This window comes from Astyanax mexicanus, chromosome 1 (assembly GCF_023375975.1).
Source record: "Astyanax mexicanus isolate ESR-SI-001 chromosome 1, AstMex3_surface, whole genome shotgun sequence".
NCBI lineage: Eukaryota > Metazoa > Chordata > Actinopteri > Characiformes > Acestrorhamphidae > Astyanax > Astyanax mexicanus.
The window spans coordinates 68,967,563-68,981,984 of NC_064408.1; the positions used below are offsets into that span (position 1 = coordinate 68,967,563).

At 41.6% G+C, this 14,422-nt stretch overlaps 1 protein-coding gene across 2 annotated transcripts in view; it reads left to right on the forward strand.

Moving 5' to 3' along the window:
* jag2b (jagged canonical Notch ligand 2b) overlaps positions 1-14,422 on the forward strand; it is a 55,742-nt gene that overhangs the window by 21,588 nt on the left and 19,732 nt on the right. For both annotated transcript variants that reach the window (XM_007230935.3, XM_007230936.3), the window contains exons 3-6: positions 4,198-4,252; positions 8,636-8,890; positions 10,470-10,530; positions 13,447-13,577. In XM_007230935.3, coding sequence (XP_007230997.3) covers positions 4,198-4,252; positions 8,636-8,890; positions 10,470-10,530; positions 13,447-13,577 — 502 coding nt within the window. The remainder of the gene's footprint in view (positions 1-4,197; positions 4,253-8,635; positions 8,891-10,469; positions 10,531-13,446; positions 13,578-14,422) is intronic.

The window sequence follows — 14,422 nt, forward strand, 5'->3', positions numbered from 1 at the left end:
GAATGAATAAGTATGCTCAGGTATTTAGAACTCCTCCATCCACTGTGACACAAGCATACTGGGAATACCTCATAGAAGGCATTGCCACCCACAGTGGACAGTGTAAAAACAGGTGGTAATGATCGTAACTGGTGTTACCTGGTTAGAATTGTCTGATATGGACAGAATTCACATCCTCATTCAATGCAGGAGGCCCCACACACATATCCCACAGGTCTGAGCAGCAATTTTTAGCTTGCCATGATGTACGTCTCGTGATGCAGGTCCCATGATCATGGCATGTAGTCAGTGTATGCCACTAACATGCCAGTGTGAGTGCTTGAATGTGGATGTGGATGTGAATGCATTCCATGACATAACTGGGAAAACAGAGATAGACAGCAGGCTCTGGCTTAGCCTTACGCTAACAAATCTAACTACAGTAATATTAGCTGGATTCAGAGATTTGTTTTTATGATTAAAAAAATGTGGGTATATTGTCTACTGAAGAAAAAGGACTTGTAATTACTTTATTGACTTTTTTTAGCCTTTAAACCAGTGATTTTTTTATTAATTCTGTTAGATTTATTAAAATGATTCTTTTCATTCTATTAATTTTTCTTTACTCTCTATTTGTAATGCATCAATTACAATAATGATTATCTTCCTATTTGAGGTTCTTATTATTTTTTGAGCAGTTTTTAGCTTAAACTCATTTTTTAACCATCTCTTGTATATGATTCTGAAACAGAATATGTTTCACTACAGTGAGAAAAAGACCTCCGCTATTGTTAGTCCTAGAACCTGTTTTGGAACAAAACGTGTCTAATATTGTGTAGGTCCTCTTTGTGCAACTAAAACAGCTCTGATCTGCTGAAGCATAGATTCCACAAGACTTCTAAAGGTGTCCGGTGATATCTGGCACCGAGATGTTACAGTAGATCCTTTAAGTCCTGTAAGTAGAGATGTGGGGCCTCTATAAATCACTTTAATGAGCCTTTAGTGTCCGTGACCCTGTCGCAGGTTTACCGGTTGTTTTTCCTGGGAGCACTTTTTGTAGGTAATAACCAATACACAAAAAACGCTCCTTTTAGAGATCTGATTTAGTCATTAATGTATCAGAAAGTGGCTAAGATCTAAGTGGCTAATTCTTCTTCTTGTCCATTTTTTATATCTATATATCTAGTATGTATGTCCCACACTTTGGCAGGTTTGTAGTTCAATTCAATGTGATTTCATTTGTTGGTGAGGTTGATGTTATGGAATGGTCTGTAGTAAAAAAAAAAACATTTTTTGCTAAAAAATATAGTAAACAGTCATGTTGTGGAAACTCGCGTTTCTTCTCACCAAATTACGGAAGCTTTGCCGAGCCACAGAGGTGGAAGTGTAGTGCCGTAATGGCAGACCCTCGTGAAACCACTGTTTTGGTCTCAAGAAGGTGAGCCATCAAAGCTGCAGAAGGCACTTTGTCTGTTGATTAAAGAGCACAGCAGCACAGCGCAGCTTCGCTTTGGTCCATCCCTTCACACAGGCTCACCACACCTACTTTCACAGTCTCATTTGTTTGTGTGAGGTTTAGTTTCTATTTGAGGACTGAATCCTTTGAATATGGCTTCTAGCAGGTTGAATCTGAGGGATTTGGAGATCCCTCTCATAGTCTCTCTCTCTCTTTTTCCCATAGTGTATCTCTCTCTGAAGGTCTCTCTCATAGTGTCTCTCTTTCTCTTTTTCTCTCCTATAGTTTCTCTCTCTCCGTCTTGTCCTACACCCCCACAGGAACCATATGGAACATGAAACCCGTTCAGTAGAAGGGATCTAAATGAGTAATTTGCTAAGTGGCTAACCATGACATTGTAGAAATAGTGGCTCGCAGTGGTGAGGTGAGCATTAGCCATTTAAAGGTGGGAAATTGCAACTTCTCATCCTGTGGTAAGCTAATGAATAAACCATACTGACTTTGAAGTTAGTTAAGCGCAGTGCTCAGTTAGGGAGGGTGTGAAAACTCCTCGAGGGGACTAACAGATCGCATGTTTTGTTTGTTTGATAATTGGTTTGAAATTTCCATTGCTGAAGAGCAGTTTTGTATTTCAGGTTAATGATCTGTCTGCTCGGTTACTTCAGTTCAGACAGAAATATTAACACAGCGTCAATATGGCCGTATAGCTCAAAACAACCACCAGCCTTTACAATAACATAGAGGCTTTTTGTGTTTCTGAAGATTTCAGGAGAAAAATAGAAGTACAGTGATTGTTTATGATACTGATTAATTCATTATGCCCTACATAATGAATTAAGCAAGACTCTTGATTTGGGCAAACTCTGTAGCTTAAAGATATGAACCACCGGTTCTATCTGAAGTACATTTAAATTCACTCATAAACTCAGTATGTAAAATATGTTCTAAATATATATATAATATAATAAATATAATAAATTCCAGTTTATTTGAGATGATGTTGTGATATTGATTGGCATTAATAACAGTTTGGAATTGGTCTCCATAGAATATTTGAATATCGTGAACAAGAAAACCCTTAAAAAAAGGCTACAGATTTGTTTTAACAACCACACTCATACCACATATACTGACAAGTCATGAACAGAAACTAGTAGTATTTATGTTATTTACCTCTGCCAGAGTTACTTGTCTGATTGAATGTAATGCCTTCTATGATGTATTCTTTGTACTCACATTGCACTGTGGATAGACTTGAGGAATGTTAAAATCTCTCACATTTTTAGAAATGTAATGTCCCAAAAAGGTGACCAGAGACATTTAAGTAGTTTTAGTATGATGTCCAACTTTGATATACACATCTTTTAAATATTGAGTATTAATATACAGCCCTGGAAAAAAATAAGAGACCACCTAAAAATGTTAAGTTTCTTTGATTTTACCAAATTTAAAACGTCTGGAATATAATCAAGAGGAAGATGGATGATCACAAACCATCAAACTAAGCTGAACTGCTTGAATTTTTGCACCTGGAGTGGCATAAAGTTATCCAAAAGCAGTGTGTAAGACTGGTGGAGGAGAACATGGCAAGATGTCTGAGGTCTGAAAGCTCTGCATCTTTTTTTTTTTTGTTATTTTAGTAATTTCTCATTTCCTGCCAATAAATGCCCTAAATGACTATTTTTATTTGGAATTTGGGAGAAATGTACTAGTTTATAGAATAAAACAACCTTGTTCATTTTACTCAAACATATACCTATAAATATCATAATCAGAGAAACTGAAGTGATTTGTTATTTTTTCCAGAGCTGTATTTCTAGGAATAGTAATACAGTTGAATTAAAGACCCCTGTTCTAAATAACCGTCTGGACTGAAACACTTTACAGAAGGTAAATGTCAATAAATATAATTGTAATCTTAAAAAGCTGCTATACTACATTTGTAAAATTATTGGGACACCTGCTCTTTCATTGTTTCTTCCATAATCAATGGCATTAAAAGTTAAGAGTTTGTCCAGCTTCTGTTGGAGTAACTGTCTCTACTGTCTAGGGAGGGTATTCTACTACTAGATTGTTGACCATTGCTGTGTTGATTTGACCACACCCAGCATCGTGTGCATTCATTATGTCAGGATTATCTCTCGAATGTCCCAAAATCCCAGAAATCTTTGATGTGGAGCACCATCATTCTGAGGAACACAGATCCACTGCTCCATAGCTCAATACTGGGGGGTTTATAGCCCTCAATTCCACATCTGGCATTAGATTAGGTACAGTGACTATACATGTTCATGTTTATCTGGTTCAGAGAGTATTACTCTATTGGTAGTTCTTCTGTTTTTCTTTGGGAGTAGACAAGCTGTTTTTGTGCATTTGCACGCCTGTGTCAGCAGTGGATGCAACTTGAAGTAGCTGATCTGACAATAAACAGTGTACATACTACATCAAGTTTTTAAAGTGAGGAGACCTCACTTCACTTGCATAAGATATATGAACCCTTTAAAGGGTTGGAATGTTAAAAGTGAAAGATCTGTGGCTCTGCTGCTATTGCGAAATGTGAACTTAAGGCCTGGACAGTGAATTGTTTATGTCTGTCCCCAGCACACTCTCTCCCTCTGTCACTTTCTCTCTCTCTGTTTCTCTTTCCTTCACTGTTTTTAGCTCTTTGACTGCCTCTCATCTGCTGCTGGGAAGCTTCCTCTGCTAGCTTCACTATCTTGTGTGCTTACATTGTGCTGACAGTGTTTTTCCCTCCTCTACAGCGATCCTACACACTCATCCTCGAGGCCTGGGACTGGGACAACACCACTCAAAACAGTGAGTACCACCTCTTCTTCTATACATAGAATCCCAAATGTTAGATGTTTTAGCGTTGGACTTGTGCTCGTTTGCTTCTGGTTGGATGACCCTGTTGTACAATAGGTCTTTTGACTTGGTTCTGAGGAGGCAAGACAATGTCGAGACTTGTTTTCTAACAGCTGAAGGACCACGAGGTTTGCCAAAAGGGAAATTTTGGGATGATTCATAAACAGCAATCTTTAAGCTAAGGCTTGTGCCATGGGCTCTGAGCAGTGCAGGTGTAAGCTGCGGTTGTGTGGGTGGAACTGTACAGTTCCATTACAAATGGAGTTTGAGTTTTAGCTAGACTGCCTTGGGGCTAAATAAAATGTGATTTGGTAAGTTGATAAAATTCTCATTACTTCATTTGAGTTTCGACTGCATTCTTAAGAAAGCGATGGAGGTGGGAAGCTCTAGGTGGTCACAAGGCCTGTACAGAAAAACACGTACCACACCTTTAGCTTATACTGATACTGATGGGACACACGCGAAAAGGCTTTGACGAGGCTTTCCTGGTCAGACCATCAAACGTTTGGACAATTTGTTCTTATGTGCTTTGTGTCTACGCCCAAAGTGGGTTTGAGCTGTTGGTGCCCTCTGATATGCAGCCAGTTGTAATCAGTTTAGCTTTTTTATGGCGCTGATTCAGTTCTAGCCTAGGGAAGCCTGAGGCCCTTCGTACGGGGCTCCTCTGCCCCGAGTCTGGGGGAATGGATATGGGCGCCATCAGGCCGCAGCTGTATCCTGTTTTCCTTTGCCTGTCCGGCTTCCGATCCCGCCGCCTTTGTCTCGCAGAAGGAATTGTCGGGAGGAAGGGGTCGAGCGGAGGAATTTAACATATGTGAAAGAAGGTGGACGATGGCTGGCAAGAAAGGGGCGGCAGAGGGGGGCTCGCTTTTGATGTGCGGATGCAATCGGTAGGTTGACTGTATGCGCTGACCTCTAAAAGACGGCAACCGCAAACATGCGCCTCTCTTGCGGCGTGAAGTCATTCCATCCTGTTTTTTTCTCTCCGTTTTCTCCCTGAGCAGTGGCCCGAGACAATGGGATGGGCCAGAAAGAGGTCGTCCATACTGGCGGGGGCATCTTGGGCCAATGGAACAAACTGTAGGCTAGCAGGGCTTCTTCAGAAAGACTGGCTGGTTGATTGTTTTTGCTAGACCGTTTTGGAAAAGCCAGGAATAGTACATTTCCTTAGGTGACGGTCTTCCCGTTGTTGAAGCTTACATGCTTACGTTTCTCAAGAATGCTCTCCAAACTGGAAAACTCCCACAGCATGGGCAGCTTGACCAGTTTAGGGTATGTGTATATATATATATATATATATGTACCTGTTGGTTTAACTGGTCTACAAGCTTGACTAACCTCACCAAGCATGACTAAGCCAGTCGACTGAGACTAAGGCCGTTTTCGCAATAGCACAATTTGGTCTGGACTCTGGTTTGTTTGTATGCCTAGTGCGGTTCAATTGAGCAGGTGTAAATGCAGTAATTGCACTCGGGTGTGGATCACAACTGGACCGGGACCAGCTAGTGTAGGTGGTCTCGGTCCGGCCTAAACGAACTCTGGGGTGGTTCGCTTAAGGTAAGAGTGTGATCCAGTCTCTATCTAACCCAGCTATCAAACATACTACTTTTATTTGTGCTAAACTGCTGATTTTGGTGCGTTAAGGTTTGTGCCTGTGTGAAACTAAACCAAACAGAGGGAGAAAATGCTTCAAGTAAACAAACTCATCAACTGATTTCAGACAAAAAAAAAAAACTAACTAAAGGGTGTGAAAACGCCTTCATTTTTGCCCTAATCCCTCTGAAACCTGTTACCAGCAAATGGTGTTCCAGATGTTACTGTACAGTTAAATGATTTCCTGGTCCAATGGCATGGGCTTCAAATGTATCTCCTGCCCCAGACTCATCTTGTTTTAGATCTATGCAGAGTGTCTCCATAACCAGTTTAGTTTAAAAGATTAATAATCAGGTCTGGTTAAGATCATGAGCATTTTCTTGCAGAAAATAACGGAGGATATTTTTCTCATGGAGCAGTTCTTACAGGCACATCTTTGCAGTTAGCCACTCTTGGCAGTATTAACACCTCTAATGCCTAATCCATCTTCATCTCTAATCTTTCTCTCCTTCCATGCTGTCATTGTTGAGAGCACGGATAGTGCTGCAAATTGACATCCTCCGAGGTGGCAGAGTTTGTGCTGCTCTTTGTGGCCGTACCCCACTGTTCTGAGACAGTGGCCTCATTTGTCACTCGTTTGAGAAGCCAACCTGAGTACTCGCTCCGTGCCAGACAGTAATAATGTTGTCATAGTGGGAGTCCGCTGCCAAGCCCTGTCTGCTGAAGCTTGCTGCAGTATGTGTCCTCGCACAGGCTTTGGCAGTGCTGCGCAGCTTCAGAAATCATCATTGCCGGGCTCTCCAGGCACAGCTTTGTAATGAGCTTTGTAACGCTGATTGATGGTGCGTGTTTAGTATTCAGTGTGAAGGCACCGAGTTTGCTGCATGCTGTGTGATGTTCTTATTTCTTCAAACTGGACACATTCCAGCTCGTGTTCTTTTGTCTGTCGAGGACCTGAGGGTGAAGATAACATTAGAAAGACTCTCATTTTTGTTCCAATTGCCTTTTGGTTAGGAATTTAAAAGCCTAATCTGTGCTGGACAGTCTGTCCAGAGGCTAGTTTGTGCTTCTGCGTAGAATCTACAGCATAGTTATAGCCTGTTCTGTAGCCTGATGCATGTGCCTTCCCCCAGAAATGTAACTTTGCATCATGGAGACACAGACATGTGCATTTCGGCCTTTTCATGCTGTTGTAGTTGCAGAGACTCTAGTATAAATCCTTACAGTGGTGCAGTCTACATCTTGGGCTGCTCATTAACTTAACAGAAGTATAAATCAGTCTTAAAGTAGAACCCCACTGTGTGAAATGTTTACCCCCGGCATTTAGAAATATAGCACTTTTAGCCAAAGCTCCCAACAGGCTTACAATGCAAGTAATAGGGGCATAGGATTACTCATGCAATGAGATATATCTAGTTTAGTTCTCCTTTAACCCAAAGACTGAAGGCCCTTTTTCTGTACATATAGGCAAGAGGCATAGCGCAGACCTGGGTTAATATAGAGAAGCCAGTGTATATGGCCTTATGGACATTTAACAGCATATTTAGATTGCTCATGTGGCTTCGTTTGGGTTGTACAGCCTGTGAGGGCTCTGTATGTATAGACTGAGGCCCCACAGGCCCCAGGAAAGGTCCCGTCGCATTGTGTTTACATGGCAGGAAGGGCTCTGGACGAGCTAGTGTTTAGACTTTGGACACAGCGGTCCAGCAAAGCTTGCTCCATTGTTCTTTATCTGGAAGCGCCAGGGCTATTTCTGTTTTCGTTGCCTAATTCATCTGACATTGTCAGTGGATGGAGAGGAAGGTGTGTGTGTGTGTGTGTGTGTGTAAGAGTGAGTGGGTAGGTTCAGGATGGAGCGCAGGGGGGCATGCAGTCAAAGCACGAGGACTGTGGAAATCGCAAGACCCCTACTTCCACTGTGATTGTTTGCCGTCTCTGATCCCACTGCGATAAAGATTGCTTTCTTTGTTGGAGTTGGCAGAGGGCAGGGGAAGCTTGGCAAAATGGAAGAGTTAATGCAGAGCGCTCATGGGCGCGAGCGAGGCTCCTGTCAAGGCTTGTGCCTCTCGTGAATATGGAGGACAAGGAAGAATTCTCCGAAAGCTAGGTGGGGAGAGTAGGTGTAAATCCTTCAAGGACTTTTAAGAGCTGAAAGTCAGGCAGTCCTCAGCTCTAGAGAGGAGTGTGGAGCGTGTGTATGGATGTGTATATCCCCTCCCATCTTGTCCGACTCTCCCTGGTAACAGCACTCGTGGTCAGACCACTCTCTGACAGGCTATAGAGAAATGCAGTAATGCAGCGAGTGTGGTATGGTGTGCTATTGGTATCACTTTTTGTTTGGCTGCCGCGTCCTTCATGTGTGAATGTGTTTGTTTAAAGATGATATAAAATGTTTCGTGCCTTTCAGAATCCATTCTCAGAAAGGATTTGGTGGGTCAGCGGTGGCAGGAAAGTCTTAGTCACTAGGACAGCTCGGAAATTTATGGCATACAGCCAGGGTCTGCCCTGGTTCTGTCATGGTGGTCTGCCTTTTGTTATTGTCTTGTAAATGTGAGTGGAGTGTGCCTGTATTGTGGACGGCTTTGTTCTTGCATGGTCTGTGTGGGGGAGGATAGGATGGACAAAGAAATAATTAATTCCATCCAGGCCTGATATCATCATTTCTAGTTCCAGTTTAACTTGCACTTTATTGTGCACTCCAGCTGGAGATTCTAATGATGTTCCTCTCTCTGTTTCTGCCAGGTGAGGAGCTTCTGATTGACCGACATGCTCACACGGGTATGGTGAACCCTGGGGACCACTGGCAGGTTATCGCGCACCCGGGCGCCACTGCCCGCTTCGAGTACCGCATCCGTGTCAAGTGTGACGAGAACTACTACGGCAGCAAGTGCAACAAGCAGTGCCGACCTCGCGACGACTACTTCGGCCATTATCGCTGTGATCCTTCTGGAAACATCGTCTGTCTGGAGGGCTGGATGGGGCACGACTGTCGAACTGGTAAGAGAAGTCACATCACTATAGATAACAGGATTCATGTGTACAACCCATGTATCTCCTATCTCCTAGAAGATCGAACCGTGTGAGCTGGTAATTAGCTGTATCTGGTGAAGAAGAGAAACAGTGGTGTTAGTTATGGGTGGGCATTATGACAATTTCTTATTGTATTAAAATTAGAAGTGGACAGACAAAAGGCATCAACAGTGGCAGATTCTATAAAACTATTTTGCTGCACATTTATTCAGTTAAACTGGATTTTTTACACTCTCTGTAATGATACATAAAGTTGGGTCAGTGTTCAGTGTCTTTGATCCTTGATATGCTTAAAGAAGTATATTGTCATTACGACAAGAATATTTATCACACATATATTGTGAATAAAGATTGTTAGCAAGCATGATACAGAATATACTATTTTTAAAGTAAGGGTTGGGCGAAATGGCCCTAAAATAATATTAAGATATTTCATGGTATTTTTACTCTTGGCGAAAAAAAACAAAACAAGAATGCACTACTACAACAAAATGAAAATTAAATTGTATTATTGCATACAATATGATATGGCACACCACTAACTGAGATATAAAAAATACAAGAATTTTATCAGATTTGTAACATTAGTCAATGATACAGAATGTAATGATACTACTAATAATGCACTCCAGATATCTCCATATATCCAGGATTATAGTAAAAATAAATAACACTGAACAGATATAATCTGTCTCTAGTAGATATATAATAAGATATGAAATGGTCCACCCTATGTGGATAACATCAGTGCCTAAAACACTGGCAAACTGCACAATTAAGTACAGTGTAATTAAAAGTCCAATCACTGTATAAAGTGCAGCATGGTTTAAATATTAAAAATTAACTGTACTAGGTATGAAGAGTATTTGGATAGTAGTTTTTAAGAATTTGTCGCTACTGATGCATTTTGTGTGCAACCAATATTGTGTATTGCATTGGAATCTATTAATTCACTGCCTGCCTTTTACCACCATATCAAGATACCTGCTGCTATCAGTGCTTTCACAGCCCAGTAATCTTTAGTCCTCAGCCTAAAGTGAGATGTTCTGTAAATTATACCCTCGCAGACCTCACACTAGAGTCACACTTTCCATTCGCCGCATTGGCTCAATTCTAGCAGGACGTGGTGTCGTTTACAGCATGTCCTCCGGTACACAATCAGGGGGCAGCTTGGCTGGTTTAGTGATTGTGAACTGGGTGGTGTGCAGCAGGCAGTAAGGTATTAGATACTAAATCACTAGAATGACCTGAACAACAATGGTGTGATAGGGTGGTGGGTGGTGGCAGGCAAGCTTTATGTTGGGCCATAAATATGTCTTGTGTCCCAGGAAGGACTGTGAATTCTCACAACTTGTGCTTGTAGTGGCGCAGTGCAAACAAACACACACACACTTAATCATTTTTCTTCATTGTTTATTTGTTTAATATTGTTGTTTTTTTTCTTGTCCCTCCCTCTCTCCCCTTTTTGTCCAATCCTATTTCTCTCTCTCTCTCTCTCTCTCTCTCTCTCTCTCTCTCACTATCTCTCTCTATCTCTCTCTCTCAGCTATCTGTAAGCAGGGCTGTAATTTGATTCACGGAGGTTGCTCAGTGCCCGGGGAATGCACGTAAGTGGCAGAGTGTGGTTTCATGCTCGCTTAGCCCAGCTGATCTGGCTCCTTAAGTTCAGCAGGCCATATGTGTGCATGCTGATAAGAGGTTTTGACCTGTTTACTCTACCATTAATTAATCAGTGCGCTGAAGCTGGGGTTTGTGCAAGCTGTGTTTTTCCATGTTTATTTGTGCCCAAGTTTGCGTCCACTAATGAAAGCGCCTAGGACGCGGTGTCAGTATTTGTTACAGGGCTCTAAAAAAAAAAAAAGTCTCAGCTTATTTTTTTTGTTCTTTTTTTAAAGCTTTCTTTGGACTCTAGAATCTGGAGTTTGATTGTTTTTTACTATTTATTTTTTTATATATAGCTCTGATTGATTCAACACAAGACCTTGTGTTAAAGTGTGAGATAACCTGAGAGCTCACCTGAGGGAGCTTTTACACAGATCTGTCCGTAGTCATTATTCTTCCTGTCATGAGTCCCCAGAAATGCTTCATTATAAGAGGGGGATTACAGGGTCAACACAAAGTATAGAGTATATTGTCTGTATTGCTCCTTGGAGACAAAGTTTTGCTTTAAGTTGCCAAAGAAGATTAATAACTTGCAGGTGCTATAATGATTTTCCTCTATTCTCTGCAGACTTTTACATCCTGACATCCTGTAAAATGATGTATTTTACCGTTGTTGTTATTATTAAGAAAATAATTGAAGTGTCAGTAAGCAAAACCGCAGAGACTGTATGATCTGTCTGAGGATGATGCATTTGTTTTAAACTTTAATATTCAGCTTGTGGGAAGTAGAAAAACTTCTTTATCTAGTCTGCTAATTTAAGAGGTCTATTGTCTATTCGCACTCCAGACAGGTGTAAAATGTGTATAGTATTTATATCTTTACCAATAAAACAAACAACCCTACAGAATATTATAGCTGCAATAAGTGAATCATTTGTTTTTTGCCAATATTGCCAATCCTTCCATACTGTAATATTGCTGTGTTCAAAAATTGACTTCTGTCCTAAATCGCATTATACTTGGAAGATACTGAGCTGTGTAGCTTCGCCCAGTGCACAGGAAGCATTGATGTTCCTCTGCAGGAGTTTACAGTGGAATCCTCTGACGTCACATTGACACTCACTCACCCCACTGCCCCCTCTCTCCGGCCTCTTCCTGCTCCGAGCCTACTCTTTACCTGCCGTGCATCATAAGCCAAAGGAAGAGCTTGTTGCCTCCTTCAAACCCTGCTAAACTTTCCCATTTTATGTCCCATAGAGAGAGATAAAATCTCAGCACTCAGAGTGTGATTACTATAGACCAGTTATCAAAAAGTATCATACCGGCAATCCATACTGGGGTAATGGGGAGGTAGTTGTGGTTTAAGTGACCATACCAAGGCCTGTGCCATGGGAGAGCCCCACAAGTGTTTAATGGTAATGGTAATGCCTAGGATGTATGCAGACCCATAGAAACAAGCATTTTAAACATCCTCTAAAATACATTGCAATGGATTGCTTGGTTCCTGATTGGTTGATACTAAATGCATCCAATTCAAATCAACATATAGCAGTATATTTTCTATATTGTTAAGCAATGACACACTAATAGGTACTGTAAGCGTGAGGCCCATGTTCTTGGTATGAGTTAGTAAGCCTGAAGCAGGATGTTATTAGCCATCTTTAAGAGTACCACCAGTTCCCATACTCTCCACAGGATGCAGTGACTCACTTCCCTTTAATCATCAGCCTATTAAAAAGAGGCAATCTCTGATGGCATGACCATCCTTTTCGTTGGAATTCTCTGAGTCTCTGGAATGTTATCTTACTCTGAATTTTTATTCATGCCAAGAGATGAAATGACTGAGGAATGCATATTTAAGTTAGCCACCTGCCACACGCAGGGCAACAAGTACCAACGCATGGCTGCTGGAGGCTTGTTTACATTGATTGAGGACTTGTCCTGGCGTATACAGACTTGCTTACCAAGTGACTTCTCTTTGGAGGGAGCGAGCGTACGTTTGGCAGTGCTTGGCAACACTGAATGCCTCTGAGCTGGCATGGGTCTCAGATTCTCTTTCCGCACGTTGGGCAGCCTACACACTCTTTCATGTGCTAGTAGTAAAGTTGTATCTGGGCAACGCAGACAGAGAGCCTGAGAGAGCGTCGTTTAGCGGAGATGATGAAGGCAGAGTCTGAAATTTGAACTGCGCTTCGATTAGGAGCTTGATGCTCGGATGTGTATTGCATAGATAGGGTCTCATTCACACATACAAACCCAACACATGTAGCTGGAGAAGTTCTTTACAGTATGTTACAGTATAAAGGAAGAGAATTGAGTATTTAATTTGATTTACTTTTTTGATTTACGGATCGCCACGATCAGCATAGATCAAAAACAGACTACTTTATTTTTATTTATTTTATTTTATTTATTTATTTGTTCGAGTGTCTGCCTCCTCCTCCTCCTCTCTCTGGTGGGTTGAGGTACAGCTATGGAAGCCATGTCTCTGCAGCCGGGAGCCGGAGTTTGGCCATGCCTGCCCTGCAGTACTAGTGTTTAAAAATAGCCTGCTCAGAAATGACAAGACAGCTGAGACAGAGACAAACTGAGCGAGAGGGAGAGAAAACCACTGGCCTTGGAATAGCAGAGTGCTGCTGTAAACCAATGATTAGCTAACCCCTCACCGGCGCTATTCCACATATCCTCTGGCTCCCACCAAGTCACCCATGGGGGAAGCGTGTGTTTATATGCTTGGAAGTGTTGTTAACCTTTGCCACCCTGCAAGGTCTTCTCCTGCTAAGATTAGGTGTCTACAGACACCGCGGTGGGGTTTTAGCTTATGGCTGTTACACACCATTACAGGCTCGTCATTAAGATGTCAATGGTTGCTTCAAAACCATTGCCTCAGAAGCTGACTGCGCCGCTCTTGTGGTTTCCAGGTGTAACTACGGCTGGCAGGGTCAGTTCTGCGACGAGTGCCTGCCCTACCCGGGCTGCGTTCATGGCACTTGCGAAAACCCGTGGCAGTGTACCTGTGAGAAGAACTGGGGTGGACTACTGTGTGATAAAGGTAAACCATATTATTTGCATATGATTGCACATGATAATGGAATTCACAGAGAAGGATTTCTTAGTTATTCTGGATATCTGGAGATCAAACCTTATCCAGCAAGAAGAGAAATTGGGGTCAGTATCGGACATACCTGGTAAGGTTATCAAACTAACTGAGAAATCCTGCTCTGTGAAATTCTGTTTCAAACCTTCAGTCTGTAAGTTTGGGAGATTTGGGGATTTGGAGACCTCTGTGGTGAGAGTGTTTAATTGCGCTGAGCATGTGGAAGAGTACTTTTAATACTTTTTTAATGTTAATATATATAAATTATTGTGTGAAATTCCCTGTTGTTTAATATATTGCTGTGTTAATTGTGTTCATTTATAAAAGGCCATCAAACTGTAGAGTAGTTGCAGTTACATCCAACAAACCTAAAACACGACTAAAGTTTTAGAATTATTTTATATATTACACATTGCAGCGATGGCCGTGCTAGGACACTGCAACCATTTAATTATAATATTTTGTCCACTACCATCTTAGGAATATTACTGCTTTCCATCCGCTGCTTTAATATGATGCAGGTCACTTTTATCCATAGAAAATTCCATCTGTTCTTATGTATCGTATATCTTGTTTTTCCAAGACAGGGATGAACTCTTATAGAGATTATCTCCATTCAGAATATTATGTAGTCCAGGACTCATAGGCTCAATTCCAGTCTAGTAACCTGACCTGTAAAAATCCAGCAAATTTTCTGTGAAGTCATCAGGCTGAATTGCTCCCACCTCAGCTGATTTGATTTGCTGCCCCTCATGTCAGTACAGTCTGAAGTCCTGTGATGGAGTACACACGCAGCTGGC